Source organism: Hemicordylus capensis, chromosome 2 (assembly GCF_027244095.1).
Source record: "Hemicordylus capensis ecotype Gifberg chromosome 2, rHemCap1.1.pri, whole genome shotgun sequence".
Taxonomy (NCBI): domain Eukaryota; kingdom Metazoa; phylum Chordata; class Lepidosauria; order Squamata; family Cordylidae; genus Hemicordylus; species Hemicordylus capensis.
In genome coordinates, this window is record NC_069658.1 from 224,049,603 (window position 1) to 224,072,523 (window position 22,921).

A 22,921-nucleotide genomic window follows, 5' to 3' on the forward strand; every position below is an offset into this window, starting at 1 on the left:
TCAGAGAGCTCAGGGCACAATGCACAGTTTCCCCATCATCACCCTCTGAGCAGGCCAGCTCCGTTGCCTCCTTTCCCTGGCTGTGGACTCCCCCACTGAACCATCCAGGGAGCCTCCCCAGCTTGATGGAGCTTTCCTGTGGCCCAGCAATTCTGGGGCCTCTGAGCAGAGCTGTGCTCTGAAGACACCCCTCGGAACCACAAGCCAGAACTTTGAGAAACGTCACTTAAAATTAAGGAAAAACTTGGCTGAGTGGCATGTCTGTTTTGGATGAAGAGAGGAGACTGTGAGTCTGTGTGCCTAGTGAACATAGAAAGCTGCCATATACTGAATCAGACCATAGGTCTATCTAGCTCAGTATTGTCTTTACAGACTGGCAGCGGCTTCTCCAAGCTTGCAGGCAGGAATCTCTCTGCCAGGGAGGGAACTTGGAACCTTCTGCTCTTCCCAGAGCGGCTCCATCCCCTGAGGGAAATATCTTGCAGTGCTCACACATCAAGTCTCCCATTCATACGCAATCAGGGCAGACCCTGCTTAGCTATGGGGACAAGTCATGCTTGCTCCCACAAGACCAGCTCTCCTTAGTGACACTAAGCAGGACTATAAAGGAGCTGTTTACTGAACATATGATGGATCTTCTTCAAGTCTAAGGCGGGATCCACTCTCTACTTTCCAGCTAGAAGTAATCCAGCTGCCCTTAATGTTTCCAGCAGCGAGGAGAACTGATCTTGTGGGAGCAAGCATGAATGGTCCCCTCTTGCTAAGCAGGGTCCATCCTGGCTTGCATTTGGATGGGCAATGACATGAGAGTGCTGTAAGATCTTCCCCTTAGGGGATGGGGCTGTAGCTCAGTGGCAGAGCATTTGCTTGCATGCGGAAGGTCCCAGGTTCAATCCCTGGTGGCATCTCCAGGTAGGGCTCGGAAAGACCCCTGCCTGCAACCTTGGAGAAGCCACTGCCCATCAGTATAGACAATACTGAGCTAGATGGACCAAGGGTCTGACTCAGTATAAGGCAGCTTTCTATGTTCCTAAGATTATCTTTATGTTCTTATCCCAAGGACATGGATTAGATGTACTAACAGAGAAGGAAGAGGAAATGGCTATCATCTTCTGCCAAATATGATAGCTAAGAATAGAGCCTCCGTGTTCAGATGCAGTCTACCTCTGAATACCGGGGGGGGGGAGCTGAAGAGGGCTATTGCTTTCATGTTCTTGTTCTGGGATTCCTCTGGGGCCACATGGCTGTCTACTGCTGGAAACAGGATGCCGGGCAAGATAGACCGGCCTTGGAAGCTCTTAGTAATTAAAGATTAAACAAACTCACAGGAGGGAGCGGCATAAAGATTTATTGAAAGTTATAAGTCCTGATAGCTAAATGGAGCCTCTGTATTCAGTAGCAGTCTACCACTGAATAAGTAAATGTGGAAGAACAATGAAAGGAGAGGTTTTTTGCCTTCATTTCATATCTGTGCACTTGCTGGTTCTTTGAGTCTATTCTCTTTTTTCCTTTTTAAAGCTTTGATTTCATTTGTTTTTAAATGTCTTTTTTTTTTTAAGTACGGCAACATAAACAACCCTAATAAGCAATAAACAGCCACCAGACACAAGAGTGATAAATATCACATGATGTACTAGACTAACAAAGAAAAGTAAGGCAGCTCCATGAGCCAGTGTGGTGCAGTGGTTAGAGCGTTGGGTTAGGACTGAGGAGACTCGAGCCCAGCCATGAAAGTCACTCGATGACTCTGGGCCAGCCACTTCTCTCTCAGGCCAACCTTCCTCGCAGGATTGTTGTGAGGATAAACATAACCATGGATCGCTCTCTGGGAGGAAGAGTGGGATAGAAATGGAGTGAGTGAGTGAGTAAATAAATAAATAAACAAATTTTAGGCATACGAACAAATACAGGAACGAAATGGACCTAAAGGCAGGCAAACATTCAGAAAGATCTTTTGCTTTATTTCAAGAGCTCCTAGTCTTGGGTCTGCAATTCCCATCATCCCCAGCCAGAACGGCAAGGAGATGGGGCCGTAGCTCAGTGGGAGAGCATCGGCTTTGAATGCTGAAGGTCCCAGATTCAGTCCCTGGCCGCTTCTCCAGGTAGGAACACAGGAAGCTGCCTTATTCTGAGTCGGCCCCTTGGTCCGTTTAGCTCAGTATTGTCTCCAGTGCCAGGGCTGCTCAACTTCGGCCCTCCTGCAGACGTTGGCCTACAACTCCCACAATCCCTGGCTATTGGCCACTGTGGCTGGGGATTATGGGAGCTGTAGTCCAAAAACAGTTGGAGGGCCTACACTGAGCAGGCCTGGTCTACACTGACTGTCACTGGCTTCTCCAAGGCTGCAGGCAGGAGTCTCTCTCAGCCCCTATCTTGGAGATGCTGCCAGGGAGGGAGCACGGAACCTGCAAGCATGGAGGTGCTCTTCCCAGAGTGGCCCCATCCCCTGAGGGGGATCTCTTGCAGTGCTCTCACATGTAGTCTCCCATTCAAAGGCAAACCAGGAGGGACCCTGCTTAGCAAAGGAATCCATGCTTGCTACCACAAGACCAGCTCTCCTCCTACAGGAGAGGAGAAAGGGCTAGGAAAGACTCCTGCCTGAAGCACTTTGGACAGCTACTACCAGTCAGTGTAGACAGTACTGAGCCAGATGGACCAAAGGTCTGACTCTGTATAAAGCAGCGACCTGCGTTCCTCCGAGTGGCAATTGTTGACCAAAACATCCAGGGGCCCACAGCTGCGAACCCCTACCTTATCTGAAGGAAAAGACAGCAGCCCCTTTGGTCAAGAGACCGACTGCCTGCAAAGCCAAGGTGAAACTGAGGCAGTGCCCATTCCTGCTACTCCTGGGCCCGTTTTGCCCCATCAGCCCGCCCGCCCTCCCCGCCCAGCTTCCCTCCCCTCCATAAACAAAAGTGTTTGCTCCCGCAGCCAGGAGCTGCCTCATCGACTCCACGCCGCTCCGTGCCAGCCGCAGAGTAAACAAACTGTGATGCCACGCTGGGTGGGGGGGGGGAGAGGCTGCTCACTCCTGTGCCACCCTCAGCAGCAAACACACACACACGTTTGCAGCTGGGATGCTCCCTAGACTGGGCAGCGCAGGGGGGTGATGAATCAGGGAGCAGGGCGGGCAAGAAGCCAGCCCGAGGCATGGGCTTTATTTCTACGTGCAGCTGGGCACATTTTGGGCAGTGCTAAAACCAAAGCCGTGAAGTCGGGCCCACGGAGCTGAGGAAGCAGGTTTGTTCTCCTCGGTTTCTTTTTAAGAAACGGGCCGGGTAAGGGGGTGGGCACCAGAAAATAAAAGAGGAATACAGTTTCCTTTCCATCTGCATAAGCACCTGCAAACAGGATACTGTTAGGGCCTGCCCTTACGGTCTCCTGTTCTTGGCAAGGCACCTCTGTCTTTCTCGTTTCCCCTCTGCCTTTGCCTCTCTCGTTTTTGTCTTCCTTCCCTTCCCTTCTTGAGGAGAGCTGGTCTTGTGGCGTGAATGGTCCCCTCTGCTAAGCAGAGACCACCTTGGCTTGCATTTGGATGGGTGGCTGCATGTGAATATTGTCTGCTGTAAGGGATGCGGCCATAGTTCAGCAGTGGTAGAGCATCTGCTTTGTGTAGAGAGAGTTCCAGGTTCACTCCCTGGTAGGGCTGGGAGAGACTCCTGCCTGAAACCTTGGAGAGCCGCTGCCAGTCAGGGTCCAGGGCTGCTCAACTTTGGCCCTCCTGCAGATGTTGGCCTACAACTCCCACAATCCCCAGCTACTGGCCACTGTAGTTTGGGATTATGTAGTCCAAAAACAGCTGGGGGGCCTAAGTTGAGCAGGCCTGGGGGGAGACAATACTGAGCTAGATGGAAGAAGGGTCTGACTGAGAGCTGTGGCAGCAAGCATGAATTGTCCCCTTTGCTAAGCAGGGCCCACCCTGGTTTGCATTTGAATGGAAGACTCCGAGAAGAGTACCTGCCAGCTTGCACACAGAAGGTCCCGAGTTCCCTCCCTGGCATCTCCAAGATAGGGCTCAGGGAGAAGCCTGCCTGCAACCTTGGAGAAGCCGCTGCCAGTCTGTGTAGACCAGGGGTACTCAACTTTGGCCCGTCTGCAGATGTGGGCCTACAACTCCCATAATCAATGGCTATTGGCCACTGTGGCTGGGGATAATAAGAACATAAGAACAGCCCTGCTGGAACAGGCCCAAGGCCCATCTAGTCCACCATCCTGTTTCACACAGTGGCCCACCAGATGCCGCTGGAAGCCACAAGCAGGAGTTGAGGGCATGCCCTCGCTCCTGCTGTTACTCCCCCGCAACTGGTACTCAGAGGCATCCAGCCTTTGAGGCCCAAGGTGGCCTATAGCCCTCTGACTAGTAGCCACTGACAGACCTCTCCTCCATGAAGTTATCCAAACCCCTCCTAAAGCCATCCAGGTTGTTGGCTGTCATGACATCCTGTGGCAGCGAGTTCCACAAGTGGATCACGCGTTGTGTGAAACAATACTGCCGTTTGTTGGTCCTAGACCTCCTGGATATCAATTTCATGGAGTGACCCCTGGTTCTAGTGTTGTGTGAGAGGGAAAAGAATGTCCACCACAACCCCAAGATCCCTCTCCTGGTCAGTCCGATTATGGGAGTTGTTGTCCAAAAACAGGGGAGACACCTTAATCCTGAAGGAGGTTTTCCCAGGGTGAGGCTCATCCATTGCACTGCGGTGTGCTGACCCCTGCGATTTCCCCAAATGTGGGAAACTCGACTGCACAACTGCTGGGGGGCCAAGGTTGAGCAGGCCTGGTGTAGACAATCCTGAGCTAGATGAACCAAAGGCAGCTTCCTGTGTTCGCTTTCTCCCTGTCTGTCCATCTCTTTCTCTATTCGTTCTCTTTTCCCCTTCCATCTTTCTTCCTTACTGTTTCTTAGAAAAATCTGGGGGGATGCAACACTTGTGGAGGGGGGTGGGCCACACTCGCCATTTGTGCCGTAAGAAATAAAGCTTAGAATAAACCTTGTGGAGGCAACTTCTTTCCCCACTCAACAAGTTATTTTTAAAAGCTCAGCGCAAATTTGGGGGAAATCTGGTTTTAAAAGAGAAGGCCCGTAGCACCTTAACCAGTTTAATTGTGGCAGAAACATTTGTGGGAGCAGAAAACCAACTTGGCTGCAAGAACAGCATGACCACACTTTTTTGGTTTTGCTGCAACTAACCATTCTCTCTGGCAGGGGCTCTCAAACCCGGGTCCCCAGATGTTGTTGGGGACTCCCATCATCCCTGGCATCATGGCAATATGGTGGAGGATGACGGGAACCTCTGGAAACCCTAGTTTGAGGACTGCTGCCCTCTGGGATTGGTTTTTCCATCGTTGCAGACTTGTGACCTATGTCTTCTTTAAAAAACAGAACTGTCCAAAAGGATATCTGAGGATTTTAAGTGTATGCTGTCTATCCTATGAGCTCAGGTTGGAAAGTAGCTTATATTTTTGACCAAGAACCCTTGCTTGTCTTATACCAGAGATTCACATCTAAGCACAGGGCTGTAAAGTCTCACTGCCCCCCGCCCAATGTTGGACTACAACTCCCATAATCCCTACTATGGCTGGGGATGATGGGTGTCGGAGTAGTTTTTTAAAAAACAGCTGGAAGGATGAAGTTGTAGAGCCACAGGATGTGGTGATGGCCACCAGCTTGGATGGCTTTAAAAGGGGCTTAGACAAAGTCATGGAGGACAGATCTATCAATGGCTACTAGTCTGGTGGCTATAGGCCACCTCCAGCCTCAGAGGCTAGATGCCACTAAATACCAGTTGCAGGGGAGCAACAGCAGGAGAGAAGGCAAGCCCTCACCCCCTGCCTGTGGGCTTCCCAGAAGCATCTGGTGGGCCACTGTGTGAAACAGGATGCTGGACTAGATAGAGCTCCCAGCCAGTGGAGTGATTCGACTCCGAATCTGTCGAGCCCGGTTCAAACTGAGCCAGCTCGCACACCCCTAGGGAGGGAACAGGTCAGTATCTTCAGGGCTGATTTGTTTCTGTCACATCCTCAAGTCCTGGCTGGTTGCTAAGCACACCCTCAAGGCTACAAGCCTGCTACCCTCAGCTTCTCCCAAGCATTCCTGCATGGCTGGAAATCTGGACTAGCTGACATCTAAAAGTAGTTCTTCCTCCCCAACTGGTTTATTTTGAGACACTGTAGTAGTAGCTTTTGGAAGGCTGAACTAATCTCCAAAATGCTACTCTGCAAGGTGTAAGCTGTACACAAATCGGTAAGTCAGTGCTTTTTAAAAGCCCATTTGTAGGGCCTCTGAGTGTCATAGGAAGCTGCCTTCTACCGAGTCAAACCGTTGGTCCACCTAGCTCAGTACTGTCTACTGGGGATGTGCACGAACCGGTTCGGAGGTCCAGTGTTTGGCCGGTTTGGCAGTAGAGGGGTTACCTTTAAGGAGCAGGGAGCCCCTCCCCGCCACATTTCCCCCGCCAGCACTGTCTGCAAAACCAGTGCCACGGGGCTGCTGTGAACCTCCTTGCCGCCTTGTTCAGTGGCCAGAAGTGGCGCAGCGGTGGACACCCTCCCTGCTCCTTAAAGGTAAACCCACCCCACCGCCAAACTGGCTGAACGCCAGTTCATGCTCATCCCTACTGTTTGCACCGACTGCCAGCAGCTCTCCACGGTTTCAAGCAGGAGTCTCTGCCAGCCCTACCTGGAGATGCTGTCAGGAAGTGAACCTGGGACCTTCTGCATGCAAAGCAGATACTCTACCGCTGAGCTATGGTCCTATCCCCTAAGGAAGGGCTTCCTAACCTTGAGTCGCCTGATGTTGCTGGACTACAACTACCATCATCCCTAGCCACAAAGATCATGGCTGGGGATGATGGGAGTTGTAGTCCAACATCATCTGGGGACAAAAGGTTAAGAAACCTTGCCCTAAGAGGACTATTTTACAGCGTTTGCATGCAGTTGCCCATCCAAATGCAAACCAAGGCAGATCCTGCTTAGCAATGGGGACAATTCAAGCTCGCTGCCACAGAATCAGCTCTCCCCTCTTGAGCAAGCTGGGACAACAACCACAGCTCCTTCTCCTCCCACCACAATAAGTCATGACTCTCCACTTATGTCAATAAGACAACAACATTTCTTGCCATTTGTGCTTTGCTACAAACGTTACACAGTGAAAGAGGCAATTGATGGTCCAAAGGCACCAGGGAGAAAATTCAGCAGCCACGGGCTTTGCTGGGAGCATCTGCTCCCATTTTCTGTGCTTTTTTTGCTGGAGACAATCGATCCCTTATTCTTGTGAAAAAAGCCTGCGTGCAAGCCAGGACGTCTGGGTTCCCAGCCTGACTTGGGGAAAGGGGTGAACTGCCCCTGTGCTCTGGTTCTAGTTGTGAGAGAGAGAGAAGAACTCTCTTTCCATACTATGCATAATTGTATAAACCTCATGCAGGATAGGTGAAAAATTCCTCCTAGTGCAGAACTGATGAAATTCACTGTCAAAATATGTGGCCAAATGATTTATTAGGGGTCCCCCATCTTGGATCCCCAGATTATATTGGACTACAATTCCCATTATTCCTTGCCACAATGTCCTTTGGATGATGGGAGTTGTGATCCAAAGACACCTGGGGACCCAAATTGAGAGTCCCAGCTTAGATGGTTTTATAAAGAGATTAGACAAATCCATGTGTGAGGTCTAGCCATGACAGCTTGCCACAATGGCTGAACAGAGCCAGAGCCTCCAAGATCAGATGCTGTATACCTGTGAACAACACATGCTGATGGACAAACCATGGAGGACAGTGCAAAATGGGATGCTGGACTTGATGGACCCTTGGCTCAGTCTAGCAGGGCTTTGACGTTCTCACAAAGGGTGACAAATTCACAGAGGAGAAGTCGGTCCACAGTATAGCTCTGACATCTAAACTGAACTTCCACGTTCAGAGGCAGTCTGCCTCTGAAAACTGGATGCTGATGAGGAGACAGCGAGAGAGGGTTGTTGCCTTCCTGTTCTGCCTGCGGGGCTTCTCACTGGAGCTGCTGGCTGTCTCCTGTCAGAAACAGAATACTGGGCTAGACAGGCCCACCCTGGTTGGATCCAGCAAGAGACTTGCCCTGTCCTCAGACCAAGAAGCCCTTTTTCTTCCCAGGGCTGTGGGAATCTTGCCTCATTCCAATATCCTCCTCATAAAATATTCTGCTCTGCGTTCCTCTGCAAGGAGGAGAGAGAAGGCCAGAAAAGCCCACTGGTGCAGGAGGGGAAGCAAAATGTACCCCCCTCCTTTAAAATAATCTTTCCCCCAAATCAGAGGGTTAAACAAAAAAAGGCTTGAAAAGTTAATGAGAAGCCATCTGAACACTTCTCTCCAGAAAACCCCCAAAGTGAAGGGGTGTGCAATTAATGGAGGGTGGGCTTGCAGGGAGGGGGTGGGGGGAGAGAAGGGGGGCAGGAATTCATAAAAAGAGAGACCAAAACACTCTGTCACTCGGCCATCAATGCCAACTCTTTTCTGTTGCCATTGGAGATGGGTTGCTTAGCTACCACTCTCACCCTTTTCCAGAGAAATGTGAGTAACTCGGAGGAGGTGGTGGCAGTGGCATTAGAGATGGCTTGGTGGTGTAGGCGGGGGAAAGTCGTGATTATGGGCACACAAGAGAGTGGAGGAGAGGGAGAAACACCCACACACAGACCGCCAACCCAGGCACAGATTGTAAAGAACTGCCAAACTAAGAAAAATCAGGGGCCCAAGGCTGGCCAGGGAACAAAGAGGGGGCAAGAGGGAAAAATGGTTGCCGTGCCACGGTTTGGGTTGGGGGTACCATGCAAGGGTTACCAAACTATCACCTTTTGTCTCATAGCAGCCATCGTAGCAGAAGCATCTGCCTCACTCTGCTGGCCCTGCCCGCTAGGCAGATCTAGGCAGTCATAAGAACATAAGAACAGCCCTGCTGGATTAGGCCCAAGGCCCATCTAGTCCAGCATCCTGTCTTGCACAGTGGCCCACCAGATGCCACTGGAAGCCTACAGCAGGAATTGAGGGCATGCCCTCTCTCCTGCTGTTACTCCCCTGCAACTGGTACTCAGAGGCATCCTGCCTTTGAGGCTGGAGGTGGCCTATAACCGAGTGGTAGCCATTGATAGACCTCTCCTCCATGAAGTTATCCAAACCCCTCTTAAAGCCATCCAGGTTGTTGGCTGTCACCACATCTTGTGGCAGAGAATTCCACAAGCTGATTATGTGTTGTGTGAAAAAGTACTTCCGTTTGCTGGTCCTAAATTTCCTGGCAATCAATTTCATGGAATGACCCCTGGTTCTAGTGTTATGTGAGAGGGAGAAGAATTTCTCTCTATCCACTTTCTCCATACCATGGATAATTTTATAGACCTCTATCATGTCTTTTTTCTAAACTAAATAGCCGCAGGTGTTGTAGCCTTGCCTCATAAGAAAGGTGCTCTAGACCCCTGGTCATCTTGGTTGCCCTCTTCTGCACCTTTTCCAGTTCTACAATGTCCTCTTTTAGATGTGGTGACCAGAATTGTACGCAGTACTCCAGGTGTGGCCGCACCATAGTTTTGTATAATGGGAATTATAATATTAGCAGTTTTATTTTCAACACCTTTCCTAATGATCCCTAGCATGGAATTGGCCTTTTTCACAGCTGCCGCACATTGAGTCAACATGTTCAATGAGCTGTCCACTATGACCCCAAGATCCCTCTCCTGGTCAGTCAGCGACAGCTCAGATCCCATCAGTGTATATGTGAAGTTGGGGTTTTTCGTCCCAATGTGCATCATTTTATATTTGCCAACACTGAACCGCATTTGCCATTTTGTCACTCACTCACCCAGTTTGGAGAGATCCTTTAGAGCTCCTCACAATCTGTTTTGGATTTCAGTACCCAAATAGTTTGGTGTCATCTGCAAATTTGGCCACCTTGCTGCTTAACCCCAATTTCTAGATCATTTATGAATAAATTAAAATCATCTAGAACATCTATTCTTTGGTTGTGTGGGGCAGGCTCTACCCCGTTGTCCACACACACACACAGTGAATATCTGCCCTCCTCATTTTAAGCTGAGGTTAGGGGTATGGAGAGAAAAGCAGATTATACCATTTAAAACCCACAAGATTTTACTTGTGTCCACAAGTAATCCAGAAGCCCACTTGCATCTCAAAGGTTCAAGTGTCTGCCATCTTGGATTGGGTGGATAATATCACAAACTATGCCATGGGGGCATCCTTGTGTCCCTACAGCTGTATCAAATTTGGTTCAAATCGGTTAGGCGGTTCACAAATTAGCCCACTTGTGCCTCAAAAGTTCATGCATCCAACATCTTGAATTGGGATGGATGACATCATCACAATATATACCGCTGAGGTGTCCCTACAACTGCACCCAATATGGTTCATATTGGTCCAGGCATTGCGAAGTCGGGGTGTGTGTGTGTGTGTGTGTGTGTGTGTGTGTGTGTGTGTGTGTGCACGCATGGACACGAGCACTGAATGCTGGGTGATCACATAAGCCTACTGGAATGTAGGCTAAAAACAGAGGCAGCTACAGGACTGACTTTGCCAGTTTGACTCCTCAAATGGCCACCGCACATGTGCAGCGGAGGCGGCAAGTACAGTGCGCATGGACTCCGTCCAGCACTGAGCAGAGGCATGGGAAGGCAGGCGGAAGTAGCCTTACAGGTTTTTAGAGATATAATCTGCTTTCCTTTCCCCTCCCCACCCCGCTCCACCTAGTATGACTATGGTGCCCACCCCCCCTTCAGTTAAAATTATGTTCTGTACATTATAGAACAGGATTTTAAATCAAGGTGGGGGTGCCAGTCATGCCTGCCTGAGTGCACATTCTCCCCCCATTTCTGATGACGATCCCAAGATCATCAGGCACACACCCGGGTGTGGGCCTCTGGCTGCTACTCCACCAGCAGGCCCCAGGTGTACCCCAAGCGTCTCCTAGCAACACTGCATCACAAGACTCAGGCAACTTCCAAGCAGAAGGGAAGGTCCATCAGCAGAAACAGAGGCTGGGACATGGTCCCCCACTTTAAAAAAGAACATGCTAAGTAGACTAACTGGAACAAGTTCAGAGGAAGGCAAGGCAGTGGAGTGGGTCAGAAGTCTGGAGAACAAGCCCTCCACGGGAAGATTGAGCAGCCCGCGACACGTGGTATAGCAATAGCAATAGCAATAGCAATAGCAATAGCACTTACATTTATATACCGCTCTATAGCCAGAGCTCTCTAAGCGGTTTACAATGATGTAGCATATTGCCCCCAACATTCTGGGTACTCATTTTACCAACCTCGGAAGGATGGAAGGCTGAGTCAACCTTGAGCCCCTGGTCAGGATCGAACTTGTAACCTTCTGGTTACAGGGCAGCAGTTTTACCACTGCGCCACCAGGGGCTCCTAGTGGTATAGTGGTTAGAATGCTGGACTAGGATTCAGCCATGAAACTCACTGGGTGCCTCTGGGCCAGTCGGTTCTTTCTCAGCCTAACCTGCCTCACAGGATTATCGTGAGGATAAATATAACCATGTACATCCCTCTGGGCTCCTTGGACGAAGAGCGAGGTAGGAATGTAAAAATAATTGAATGAAAACATTTAACCTGGAGAAGAGAACGTGTGGGGAACAGGATAGCGCTCTTCAAATCTCTGAAGGGTTGCTATACAGAAGCAGACTTGTTCTGTGCTGCCTCAGAGGACAGGATTAGATCTTGTGGGCTTAATGCAGAAGGGAAGGTTTTAGTTGACCATTAGGAGAAACTTCTTAATGGCAAAAGCACACCTGCCAACATGTCCCTATTTTCCCATTCAAGGGACAAATAGGGACATGTTGGCAGGTATGCAAAAGCAGTTCTCAACCAACTGTCTAAGGGATGGCAGGTTCTCCCTGGAGGTCTTCAAGCAGAGGGTGCATAGCCATCTCTTAAGGAGGCTCTGGCTTTCTTTCATTGAGTAGGGGGTTGGATTAGATGGTCCCCAAGACCTTTCCAATTCTAGGATTCTAGAAACAGGGCAGTGCTATTAGAGAGACCCAGAGAGAGCAGGCAAGTGTGAAGATTCCTGGGGAGCTGAATCTTGCCCCACAGCACCTCTCTCAGCATACCCACCAAATCACTTCCTCTCTAGATCTGGACCAGATAAAAGCTCATTCCAAGAAAGTTCTCAGTTCCCAGAATGGAGAACAAGAAACTTTATTGTGGAAACTCCCAGAGCAGAAATTACTCATGATGACAAGTAGATGTGAAAATCATGTCTTGGAAGAATTTACACCAAATTAACTGACAAAACAGATCCTTTTTTAAAAAATTGTTTTTACTTTGAAAGAAATCTATGCTCACATCTTTCAAAGTAAAAACATTTTTTTTTAAAAAAAGTCTGTTTTGTTAGTTAATTTGGTGTAAATTCTTCCAGGACATGATTTTCACACCTACTTCCCAGATAACAGGTAACACAAAAAACATGCCTAAGTCAACAAACTTACAAAAGTTCATAGGGCCCGATTGCTTTCAGGACCAAGCTGAAACACACACACCTCTTCACTGCCCTGTTTTCAGGCTGCTATGAGGACTCCCCTTTCTGTGATTATTTGGGGGCAGCCTGTAATATGGATGGAAATATTTATGTTGTTAACCGTCCAAGAGATGGAAGTTTGGGACAGTCTATTAATTTGAAAAATAAATAAAGTATGTGCCCAGTTTATTAGCACTGACAACCAGTATTGCACAGCACCATTTGTTTTACCCGATTTGGCTATGTGAGAACATCTCGGAGCCAATTCAGACTGAGGGCAAGAAAAACTCTATCTGCATATATTTATGACATTTACTTCCTGCTTTGCCTTTCTTCAGTCATGGAGCGCAAGGTAATGCATATTGCAGGGAAGCAGAGGGTGTTCCCAGGCCCCCTCCCACTCTGCCACTGACCAGACCAATTTCTGCTTCACTTCAGCCAGGTGGCTGCATCATGTGCCCTCAAGACCATGACCTGGGACCAAAGTTAGATCAGAGGGTGATGCTTCTTACTCTCACTCCGAATTGACTCTGTCACACTGCTGCACACTGTCAAATTCAACTGGCAAAATGGTGTGATCATGAAACCAAATGAATCAGATTTGGCTAAATGCTGAAATCAGAAAGCCAACTTAGAGGGAGGGTGAGACTTCCTGCCCTCCTCCTGGTACACAAGAAGTAGAAAACTGGTATTCTGCAGCAGGGAGCACTGCCATTGCCAGGTCTGCAAATTTAGTAAACTGCCATTTACTGAGTCAGAGTATTAGTCTAACTAGCTCAGTAATATCTACACAGACTGGCAGCAGCTCTCCGGGGATTCAGTCAGAGAAGATCTCTCCCAGGCCTACCTGAAGATGCTGCCAGGGAATGAACCTGGAACCTGCTTACAAAGCAGATGCCCTACCACTGAGCCATGGCCCCAAACAGGTGAGAAAGCAGTGGGGAAAGTGGACGGAGGAGGGCATTCATGAAATCTTTGCCCCGCCCACGCCCATCCCCCCTTTGAAAACAATGCCGCTCATGATTATTATTTATTTATTATTATCTATCCAATTTTTATACCGTCCTTCCAAAATGGCTCAGGGGCGGTTTACAATTAAAACAGAAACCGTTAAAACCAATAACAATTAAAACAGAAATATAAAGATAAACATCAATTAACAATTAAAACATCATAAAAAATAATTAAACAATCAGAACAATTAAAACCCTGGAAACCAGGTTACAGTATTAAAATGATTAAAACTAATTTAAAAACCCGGAAGGCCAGGCCAAACAGATAGGTTTTAAGGGCTCTCCTGAAGGTCAACAAAGAGTTAAGATTGCGGATTTCTGCCGGGAGTGCATTCCACAGCCCAGGAGCAGCTACAGAGAAGGCCCGCCTCTGAGTCGCCACCAAACGAACCGGTGGTAACTGGAGACAGACCTCCTCAGATGACCTTAATGTGCAAATCTTCTTCATTATAGAAGATTCCGCTCAGTCATTATCGAAACATGTGTGCGTTTGCACACATGCACACACATGCGTGAAACATGTCAGTAGGCATGGTTCTTGATCTGTCTCTTGCTTCATGAACAGCCAAGTAAAGCCTTCATGGAGGCATTGTACACTTTTGGATTTGTGAACCTTCATTCTCTAGAAACAGGGAGACGAGTGCTCAGGAATTGGAGCAGAGCAGCAACAGAGCCAATATGAGAGCTTGCTTCCATGCCAGTTCTAAAACCATTACCGGGAAGGAAGCATGGGAGTTGAGAAACATTAGAAGGGAAATGGAGGTAGCAGGGAAGAGCAACCAAGAACTTGAAGTTGATGGAAGAGGGGAGGCTGAGGACTGCTCCAGCTTCCACCCCCCGATTTCTCAGCATCGATTTATTTATTTGATTTATATACCGCCCTTCCAAAGTGGCTCAGGGCAGTTTACATCTAGACCGAACACACACACACACACACACACACACACACACACACACACACACAGAGCCAGGATCTGAATGAGCATCATGAGGACTAGTCTTTCTGTTTCTAGAGAATGAAGGTTCAGAAATGCTAAAGTGTACCATGCTTATGTTTGTTTTTGCATTTATATCCTGCTCTTTCTCCAAGGAGTCCAGCACAGCATACATGCTTTTAGGCTTATCCTCACAACAACCCTGTGAGGTAGATTAGGCTGAGAGAGAAGTGACTGGCCCAGAGTCACCCAGTGAGCTTCATGGCTGAATGAGGATTTGAATTCGGGTCTCCCCAGTCCTGGTCCAATACTTTAACCGCTCCACCACACTGGCTAATCCCCACCCTTAAGGCCTTATCTGGCTATTTGTGCAGCCAATAAAAAGCTGCACCTAGCTTACTTCTCACCTTCTCTAACCTGGGCAATAATCCGTGGCCATAAGAATGCCTCAGTTTCCCTCTGGAAAAAAAATCTTTATGGCAGTTATTAGATTCATCCGTTTGTAAATGACCACTGAGGAGTTAATTGCTAATTTCCTCTCTCTGTTATTTTCTGGGTAACCCATATTGCCTCGATCTACTCAGCGGGAGGGAAGTGCTTATGATCCATGCTAAAAAATTTGTGAATGAAGTATAGATGATAAACAAAGGCCAAGAAGAAAATCCTATCTTTTCATCACTTTTTAAATACCCACATTGCATGCATGCATACATACATATAAATAATCTGCAAAGGTGGATTCTATGAAGAGGGGAATACATATACGTTGCAGGCAAAAAAACATTCTGGGGAAAAGGGATCAGAAGAGGTCAAGGTTAGGATGAGAAGAAAAAGCAAATCCCCCTACAACACACCCCAGCCTCACTGGAGTTTCTTACCCAGAAGTGGTCACCAAAATAAGACATCTTGACGTCACAGGATGGGACGCTCACAGTTCAGTGCTTGGAAACCTAGGACACACAAGAATGTAGAATGAAATTGGAAGGTCCGTGCCCATGTTTGTGTGTTCGTTCTCTCTCTCTCTCTCTCTCTCTCTCTCTCTCTCTCACACACACACACACACACACACACACACACACACACAAAGAGGGGATTTGAGCAGTGGAAAGGCAGGTGGAAACTGAGAGAGCCAAGCTAGGAGGCCACAACATCCAACCCATCCCAGTCTAGGAGATGCGGGCAGTCATCACAACCGACCCCCATGTGGCTTTGCATGTCAGCTTCAAGAGGACTGAGGTTCAGCTGAGGAGGAGGCAGAATCACAAATGAACCCTGGATCGTAGATGACTCCTGAACCAAGATGGAGAGACTCTGGACTGTGCCCCCTCCTCTGCTAAACGGAAAATGCTATGGAATTCAACACTGTACGTTGAAGGATTCAGCAGACTGAGATTTTCATTTTAAAAAACAATCCAAGGTTCTAGTCCTCACAGGGATAAAACAAGTTTTGAGGACGCCCACTGAAAACCCAGCTGTATCTGGATCCAGCAGTCAGGCACTGACTCACCGAACTTTCAAGTGCCAAGAAAAAAAAAGAAATGACTCTGTTTTCTCATGCTTTGAGCAAGCGGTAAGAATGACCCCCATTCCTCTTTTCAATGTTGCTGAGAATTTGGGTGATTGTCCCATCAATTACTACATTTTTTAAAATGTACATGAATTTTATTACAAAGTTGTTTTAGGAACATAGGAAGCTGCCTTATACCAAATAAGGCAATTGGTCCATGTCCATCTAGCCCAGTATTCTCTGCATTCAATGGCAGCAGCTCACCAGGATTTCAGGCAGGGGTCTTTCTTAACCCTACCCAGAGATGCTGCCAGGGACTGAACCTGAGATCTTCTGCATGCAAAGCAGATGAGCTACGTCTGCAGATGAGCAGATGCTCCACCACTGAGCTATGTCCCCATCCCCAAAGGTGACATGCATGGGTCTCCCATCCAGGTACTGACCACACCTTGCTTAGTAGCTTCAGCAAGATGGCTGTATTGTGTGTCCTTAAATCACGCACTAGGACAAGGGTTCCCAGCCTGTGGTACTCCAGATGTGCAAACTACAATTCCCATCATCCCCAGCCACAATAAATTGTAGCTGTGGATGATGGGAATTGTAGTTCAGCAATATCTGGCGTACCACAGTTTAGGAACCCCTGTTCAAGGACCTTGGAACTTTATTCCAGTCCAAAAGCTGCCCTGAAGACCTCACGAGGCAGAATTTTCATGGCATTACGCTTGCACTGTCAGACCAGTGAGCTGCCTCAAAATGACTTTATATGAACATATTTTTAAAAATACACACAAACCAGATTTTAGGGGAAGTAGGCAAATTCTTCTGTTTACGTTGCAGAAGGAGGATTCATTTTGCACAGTGCAAAACACAGACATGGCACTGATCATAAGAGAGAAACCACTGCAAGGGAGCAACAGGTGTGTTTTGTGGACGTGAACCAAGCTGCAAAATTTTAAATGTATGTAAACTATATATTTAGGCTGCTTTCTCACCCTGTTTCTCTGGCTCTGTACCAGAGGACTGGAAAGTCCTCTGATTTTCTTCTGGAGTTTTGAAAACCAAATTTTCAAAAAGGATCCAAGGGGAATCCGGGAAACTACAAGCCGGTTAGCTTCACTTCTGAGCCAGGTGAATTGATGGAAAGCATACTTAAGGACAACACTGTTAAACATAGAGAAGAACAGGCCTTGCTGAAGGAGAACCAGCATGGCTTCTGCAAGGGCAAGTCTTGCCTCACTAACCTTCTGGAGTTCTCGGAGAGTGTCAACAGGCATGTGGATAAAGGTGATACTTGGTCTTCCAAAAAGCTTTTGACAAAGTTCCTCACCAAAGGCTCTTGAGAAAACTTAGTAGTTATGGGATAAGGGGACAGGTTCCATTATAAATTGGTAACTGGTTGAAGGACAGGAAACAGAGGGCAGGGATAAATGGACAGTTTTCACAATGGAGGGAAGTAAGAAGTGGGGTGCCCCAGGAATCTGTACTGGGACCAGTGCTCTTTAACTTGTTCATAAATGATCTAGAAACTGGGATAAGCAGTGAAGCAGCTAAATTTGCTGATGATACTAAACTATTAGGGTAGTGAAATCCAAAACAGTTTGTGAGGAGCTCCAAAAGGATCTCTCCAAACTGGGTGAGTGGGTGACAAAATGGCAAATGCAGTTCAGTGTAAGCAAGTATAGAGTGATGCATGGGGGTGGGGGGGCAACTTCACATATACACTGATTGGGTCAAGCTGTCAGTGACTGACCAGGAGAGAGATCTTGAGGTTGTGGTGGACAGCTCGTTGAAAGGGTCGACTCAGTGCAGTTGTGAAAGAGGGAAATTCCATGCTAGGGATCATTAGGAAGGAGATTTAAAATAACACTAATATTATAATGTCCTTATACAAATCTATGGTGCGGCCACATTTGGAGTATTGTGTGCAGTTCTGGTCACCATATCACCAGGATATTTTAGAACTGGAAAGGGGGCATAAGAGCGCAACCAAGACCATCAGAGGCCTGGAGCACCTTTCTTATGGGACAAGGCTACAGCACCTGGGGTGTTTTAGTTTGGAGAAGAGGCGACAAAGGGGAGACATGATAGAGGTGTACAAAATTACGCACGGAGTAGAGAGTGTGGACAGAGAGAAATTTTTCTCCCTCTCTCACAACACTAGAACCAGCAGTCACCCCATGAAACTGAAGGCCAGGAAATTTAAGACCAAGAAAAGGAAGCACTTTTTCACACAGCACATAATTAATCTATGGAATTCTCTGCCATGGGATGTGGTGACGGCCACTAACTTGGATGGCTTTAGAAGGGGCTTAGACAAATTCATGGAGAGCAAGTCTATCAATGGCTACTAGTCTGGTGGCTATAGGCCACTCAGGCCTCAGAGGCAAGATGCCTCTAAATACCAGCTGTAGGGGAGCAACAACAGGAGAGAGGGCATGCCTTCACCTCTTGCCTGTCGGCTCCTCAAGAGACATCTGGTAGGCCACTGTGGGAAACAGGATGTTGGACCAGATAGGCTTTGGGTCTGATCCAGCAGGGCTGTTATATTCTTCAAAGTGGCTTACAATTAAACACTAGGAGAAGGATCCTGCCAGTAAAGTGGGCAAGCATGCAGCAGGTTGAGGGGGCTCCAGTCCAGCCCAGGTCTTTTGGAGACAGAAAACTGGCACGTTTCCTGCCTGACACAGACAACGTTGACAGGAGGCCAAGAGAGAGGCTGCTGAGGCTGGGAACCGGAGAAGGCACTCAATAATAAATGACCCACTGGCCAGCCAAAGGTGCCACCCTGGGCAGAGGAAGGAGTGTGGGAGACGCAGGCGTCAGCCTCTCCGCTCTGTTCCTACCCGCGGCATTTCCCTTCCTTCAAGGGGAAAGAGGCAAGCCTCACAACCTTACCACCACAGGCTGCAGTTCTGGGACACAGATAGCTGCCTTATACCAAGTCAGACCCTTCGTCCAGCTCACTCATTCTTGTCTGCTCTGACTGGCAGCAGCTCTCCAGGGTTTCAGGCAGGCGTCTCTCCCATCCGTACCTGGAGATGCTGCCAGGGAGTGAACCTGGGACCTCTGCCATGTAAAGCAGATGCTCTGCCACTGAGCTGTGGCCCCCACCCTCTAAGTGGAATATCTTACAACTGACAATGCTCACAGGTCCTCACCCATCCACATACAAACCAGGATGGACCCTGCTTAGCAAAGGGGACAATTTACGCTCACTATCACAAGAACAGCCCTCCTCCACCCCCACCCCCTCTGCTGCTTCAGTCTCTGAAAGCCCCTGGAGTCTCTTCCACCTCTCCATGTTTTGGAAGGGCCACGTTCACATTTTTAGGAAACCCAAGAGGACCAGGCCTCTATGCTGATCAGAGGAAGAGCACTTTAGTTATGAACATAGGAACATAGGAAACTGGCATATACTGAGTCAGACCATTGGTCTGTCTAGCTCAGTATGGTCTTCACAGACTGGCAGCGGCTTCTCCAAGGTTGCAGGCAGGAATCTCTCTCAGCCCTATCTTGGAGATGCTGCCAGGGAAGGAACCTGGAACCTTCTGATGCTCTTCCCAGAGCGGCTCCATCCCCTGAGGGGAATGTCTTACAGTGCTCACGCTTCTAGTCTCCCATTCATATGTAGCCAGGGCAGACCCTACTTAGCTAAGGGGACACGTCATGCTTGCTATCACAAGACCAGCTCTGCCCCATTCTCTGCTAACTCAATTTCTCTCTCTGCACTCTCATTTCTGAAAAAACAACACTACCCCAAAGGGATCTCTGCTCCCCTACTCACCCTCCCTCCTTCACTCACACTTTCCTCCATGCTGTAGCCTTTGAATCAGCTCCAAAGCCAGCTTGGTGAAGTAGCTAGAGTGCTGGACAAGGACAACCCGAGTTCAAATTCCTGTTCAACCATGAACTCACTAAGTGACTCTGGACCAGCACTTCTCTCTCAGCCTCACAGGGTTGTTGTGAGGATAAACATAACCATGGACACAGCTCTGTGCTCCTTGAAGGAAGAGCGGGATAGAAATGTATAAATAAATGAAGTCCTGGAAGCAAGGGGCGATTCCAAGGCTCTTTCCTCCCCGTTTCCTCATGACAACAGCTCTGCAGGGTAGGAAAGGCCAAACATTTGCAATTGGCCCAAAGTCACACTATGAGCTGCATGTCTGAACCCCAATTTCCTCACTCCTAATTCTTGCACTCTAACCACTGCACCATACAGCCTCTCCAGTCTCTTGACGGCTGCTCTTTCTTGGTCACTTCTGCTCTCTTGAAAATTCACACAGAGGACAAGTCTCAGGTCTAGCCTCCACATGAGCTGTTAGAGAGGAATGCAACACTACGGACTGCAGGTTGGGGGCATTTTTGTGAATATTCCCTCATGTAGAAAAATACAATCCCTTGCAAGCAGAACAGTAGCAGCTGAGGGGGAAATCTCCCACCCCAACCCTGCGCTCTTAGCTTTCTACCTGCAAGGAATGTTTCATTCTTTGCAGGTAGAGTGATCTACCTCCCCATACATGCACACAGATGAATTTAGTGAGAGGTGGTACAGTACACACTACACACTCAGGGCTCTACCACTTCATTCTGGTAGACAGTCTGCAACAGGAGAAGGGGGAATTGCACCACATACCTATTTAGAAAAAAGGCGACTGTGGGGAGACATGATAGAGGTCTATAAAATCATGCATGGAGTAGAGAAAGTGGAGAGAGAGAAATTCTTCTCCCTCTCACATAACACTAGAACCAGGGGTCACTCCATGAAATTGATTGCTGGGAAATCTAGGACCAACAAATGGAAGTACTTGTTCACACAATGCATAATCAGCTTGTGGAATTCTCTGCCACAAGATGTGGTGACAGCCAACAACCTGGATGGCTTTCAGAGGGGCTTGGATAACTTCATGGAGGAGAGGTCTATCAAGGGCTACTAGTTGGAAGGCCACCTCCAGCCTCAGAGGCACGATGCCTCTGAGTACCAGTTGCAGGGGAGTAACAGCAGGAGGGAGGGCATGCCCTCAACTCCTGCCTGTAGGCTTCCAGTGGCATCTGGTGGGCCACTGTGTGAAACAGGATGCTAGACTAGATGGGCCTTGGGCCTGATCTAGCAGGGCTGTTCTTATGTTCTTAAATGTGGGGAGAACACAAAACAGGCACACATGTGAGAGGCATTCAGAATTCTCTAGGTAGTGTGTGTTTGGGGCCTGAGGGAATATCTCCACCCATTCTTATTGTGAATTATAATGTCTTCAGAGGATTTGAGTTATTTGTTTTAAACCTGAAGGGATAGCCTCTGTCTGTTTGGGGGGTGTTCTGTCCTTTTCCTGAAATTGCAGCAACCTTTGACTGCAAGCAGTGTAACATCTGTCCATATTATGAATGACCATTTATACAATGTCCTCAGCAGGACAGAACAACAACAAGACAGTGGGCCACTGCCCCAATGAAACTGCAATCTAAAACTTTCCAGGGGGAGGGGAAGGAAGGTGGAGGCAGAGAGAAGGACCCAGGAGAAGGATTCGCGTTCAGGACAGGTCAGGTCAGGTCAGTTAGTTAGTGCATGCATTTATATACCGCCCTATACAAAAAGTCCCTCTGCGGTTCATAATATAAAGTTATACAGGCTTCATCTTAGGAAGGCAGTGAGAATTAGAAATACTCTTATTTATCTAGGCCACACAATCATTCTAACCTAAGTTGATGAAGAATCTAGGTTAACATTAGTGGTGGTTTATGGCCCAAGATAAATCTGAAATTTGCTGGACCAAATTTGTCGTGACCTAATCTAGCTGGGCTTTTCTTATACTCTTAACCCACATTAAGCCTAGATACAAATGACTGTGAGAACCAGGTCACCACCACCAGTCCCATATAGGAACATAGGAAACTGCCATATACTGAGTCAGACCATTGGTCTATCTAGCTCAGTATCGACTTCACAGACTGGCAGCGGCTTCTCCAAGCTTGCAGACAGGAATCTCTCTCAGCCCTGTCTTGGAGATGCTGCCAGGGAGGGAACTTGAAACCTTCTGATCTTCCCAGAGTGGCTTCATCCCCTGAGGGGAATATCTTGCAGTGCTCACACCTCTAGTCTCCCATTCATATGCAACCAGAGCAGATCCTGCTTAGCTATGGGGACAAGTCATGCTTGCTACCACAAGACCAGCTCTCCTCTCCTAAAAAGCCTACAGCACCCAGTATTCCCAGGCAGTCTCCCATCCAAGTACTAACCAGGCCCGACCCTGCTTAACTTCCGAGATCAGACAGGGTGGTGTGGCTGTAGCCCACATACACACATATGTTCTTAACACTTAGATTGGAACCCCTGAGGGCTCCCATGGTTGCATCCCAGCACCCTGCTGCAAGGAACCCAGGTGTCCTGGCTCCTAACTGCCCACGCCCCCACCAGTGTTCCCTCTAACAGGGACTCCCAGATGATGTTGACTACAACTCCCATAATCCCCAGCCAAAGGCCATTGAAGCTAGGGATGCTGGGAGTTGTCGTGAGCAACATCTGGGAATCCCTGTTAGATGGAACACTGACCCCACCCCACCGGCACACACTGAAGGGTGTAGTCTCCAGACAGGGCTGGGAGAGATTCCTGCCTGCAGCCTTGGAGAAGCTGCTGCCTGTCAGTGTAGACAATGCTGAGCTAGATAAACCAAGGGTCTGACTCGGGAGAAGGCAGCTTCCTCCATTCCTGTGGTTTCCCTCCTCAGTCGGAGCCACCGCACGGCCAAACAGTGCCAACCTGAGACATCTTTTGCACACACTCTAGCACACAGCCAGCTTCAGCCTCTGCACCCTTCCTGATGCACAAGCAGACCAAAAACAGGAAACGAAAAGTGTTCAAGGGAACAGAACTGTCTGTCTGCTCTTTTGCATCTCGTCGGCAGGCTGAGGTTAGTGTGGAGGGGGAGGGGGAAGCCGTTGGCATCACTATGCCACCCCCACCCCCCCACCCC

General features: G+C 48.4%; 1 protein-coding gene and 1 pseudogene across 6 annotated transcripts in view; one reads left to right on the plus strand and one right to left on the minus strand.

Moving 5' to 3' along the window:
• Positions 1–22,921, minus strand: part of FCHO1 (FCH and mu domain containing endocytic adaptor 1) — a 93,596-nt gene that overhangs the window by 49,982 nt on the left and 20,693 nt on the right. For all 6 annotated transcript variants that reach the window (XM_053298196.1, XM_053298197.1, XM_053298201.1 and 3 more), the window contains one exon: positions 15,327–15,398. In XM_053298196.1, the coding sequence (XP_053154171.1) occupies positions 15,327–15,353 (27 nt within the window). In that variant the 5' untranslated portion in view covers positions 15,354–15,398. The remainder of the gene's footprint in view (positions 1–15,326; positions 15,399–22,921) is intronic.
• Positions 4,638–4,745, plus strand: LOC128348330 (uncharacterized; annotated as a pseudogene).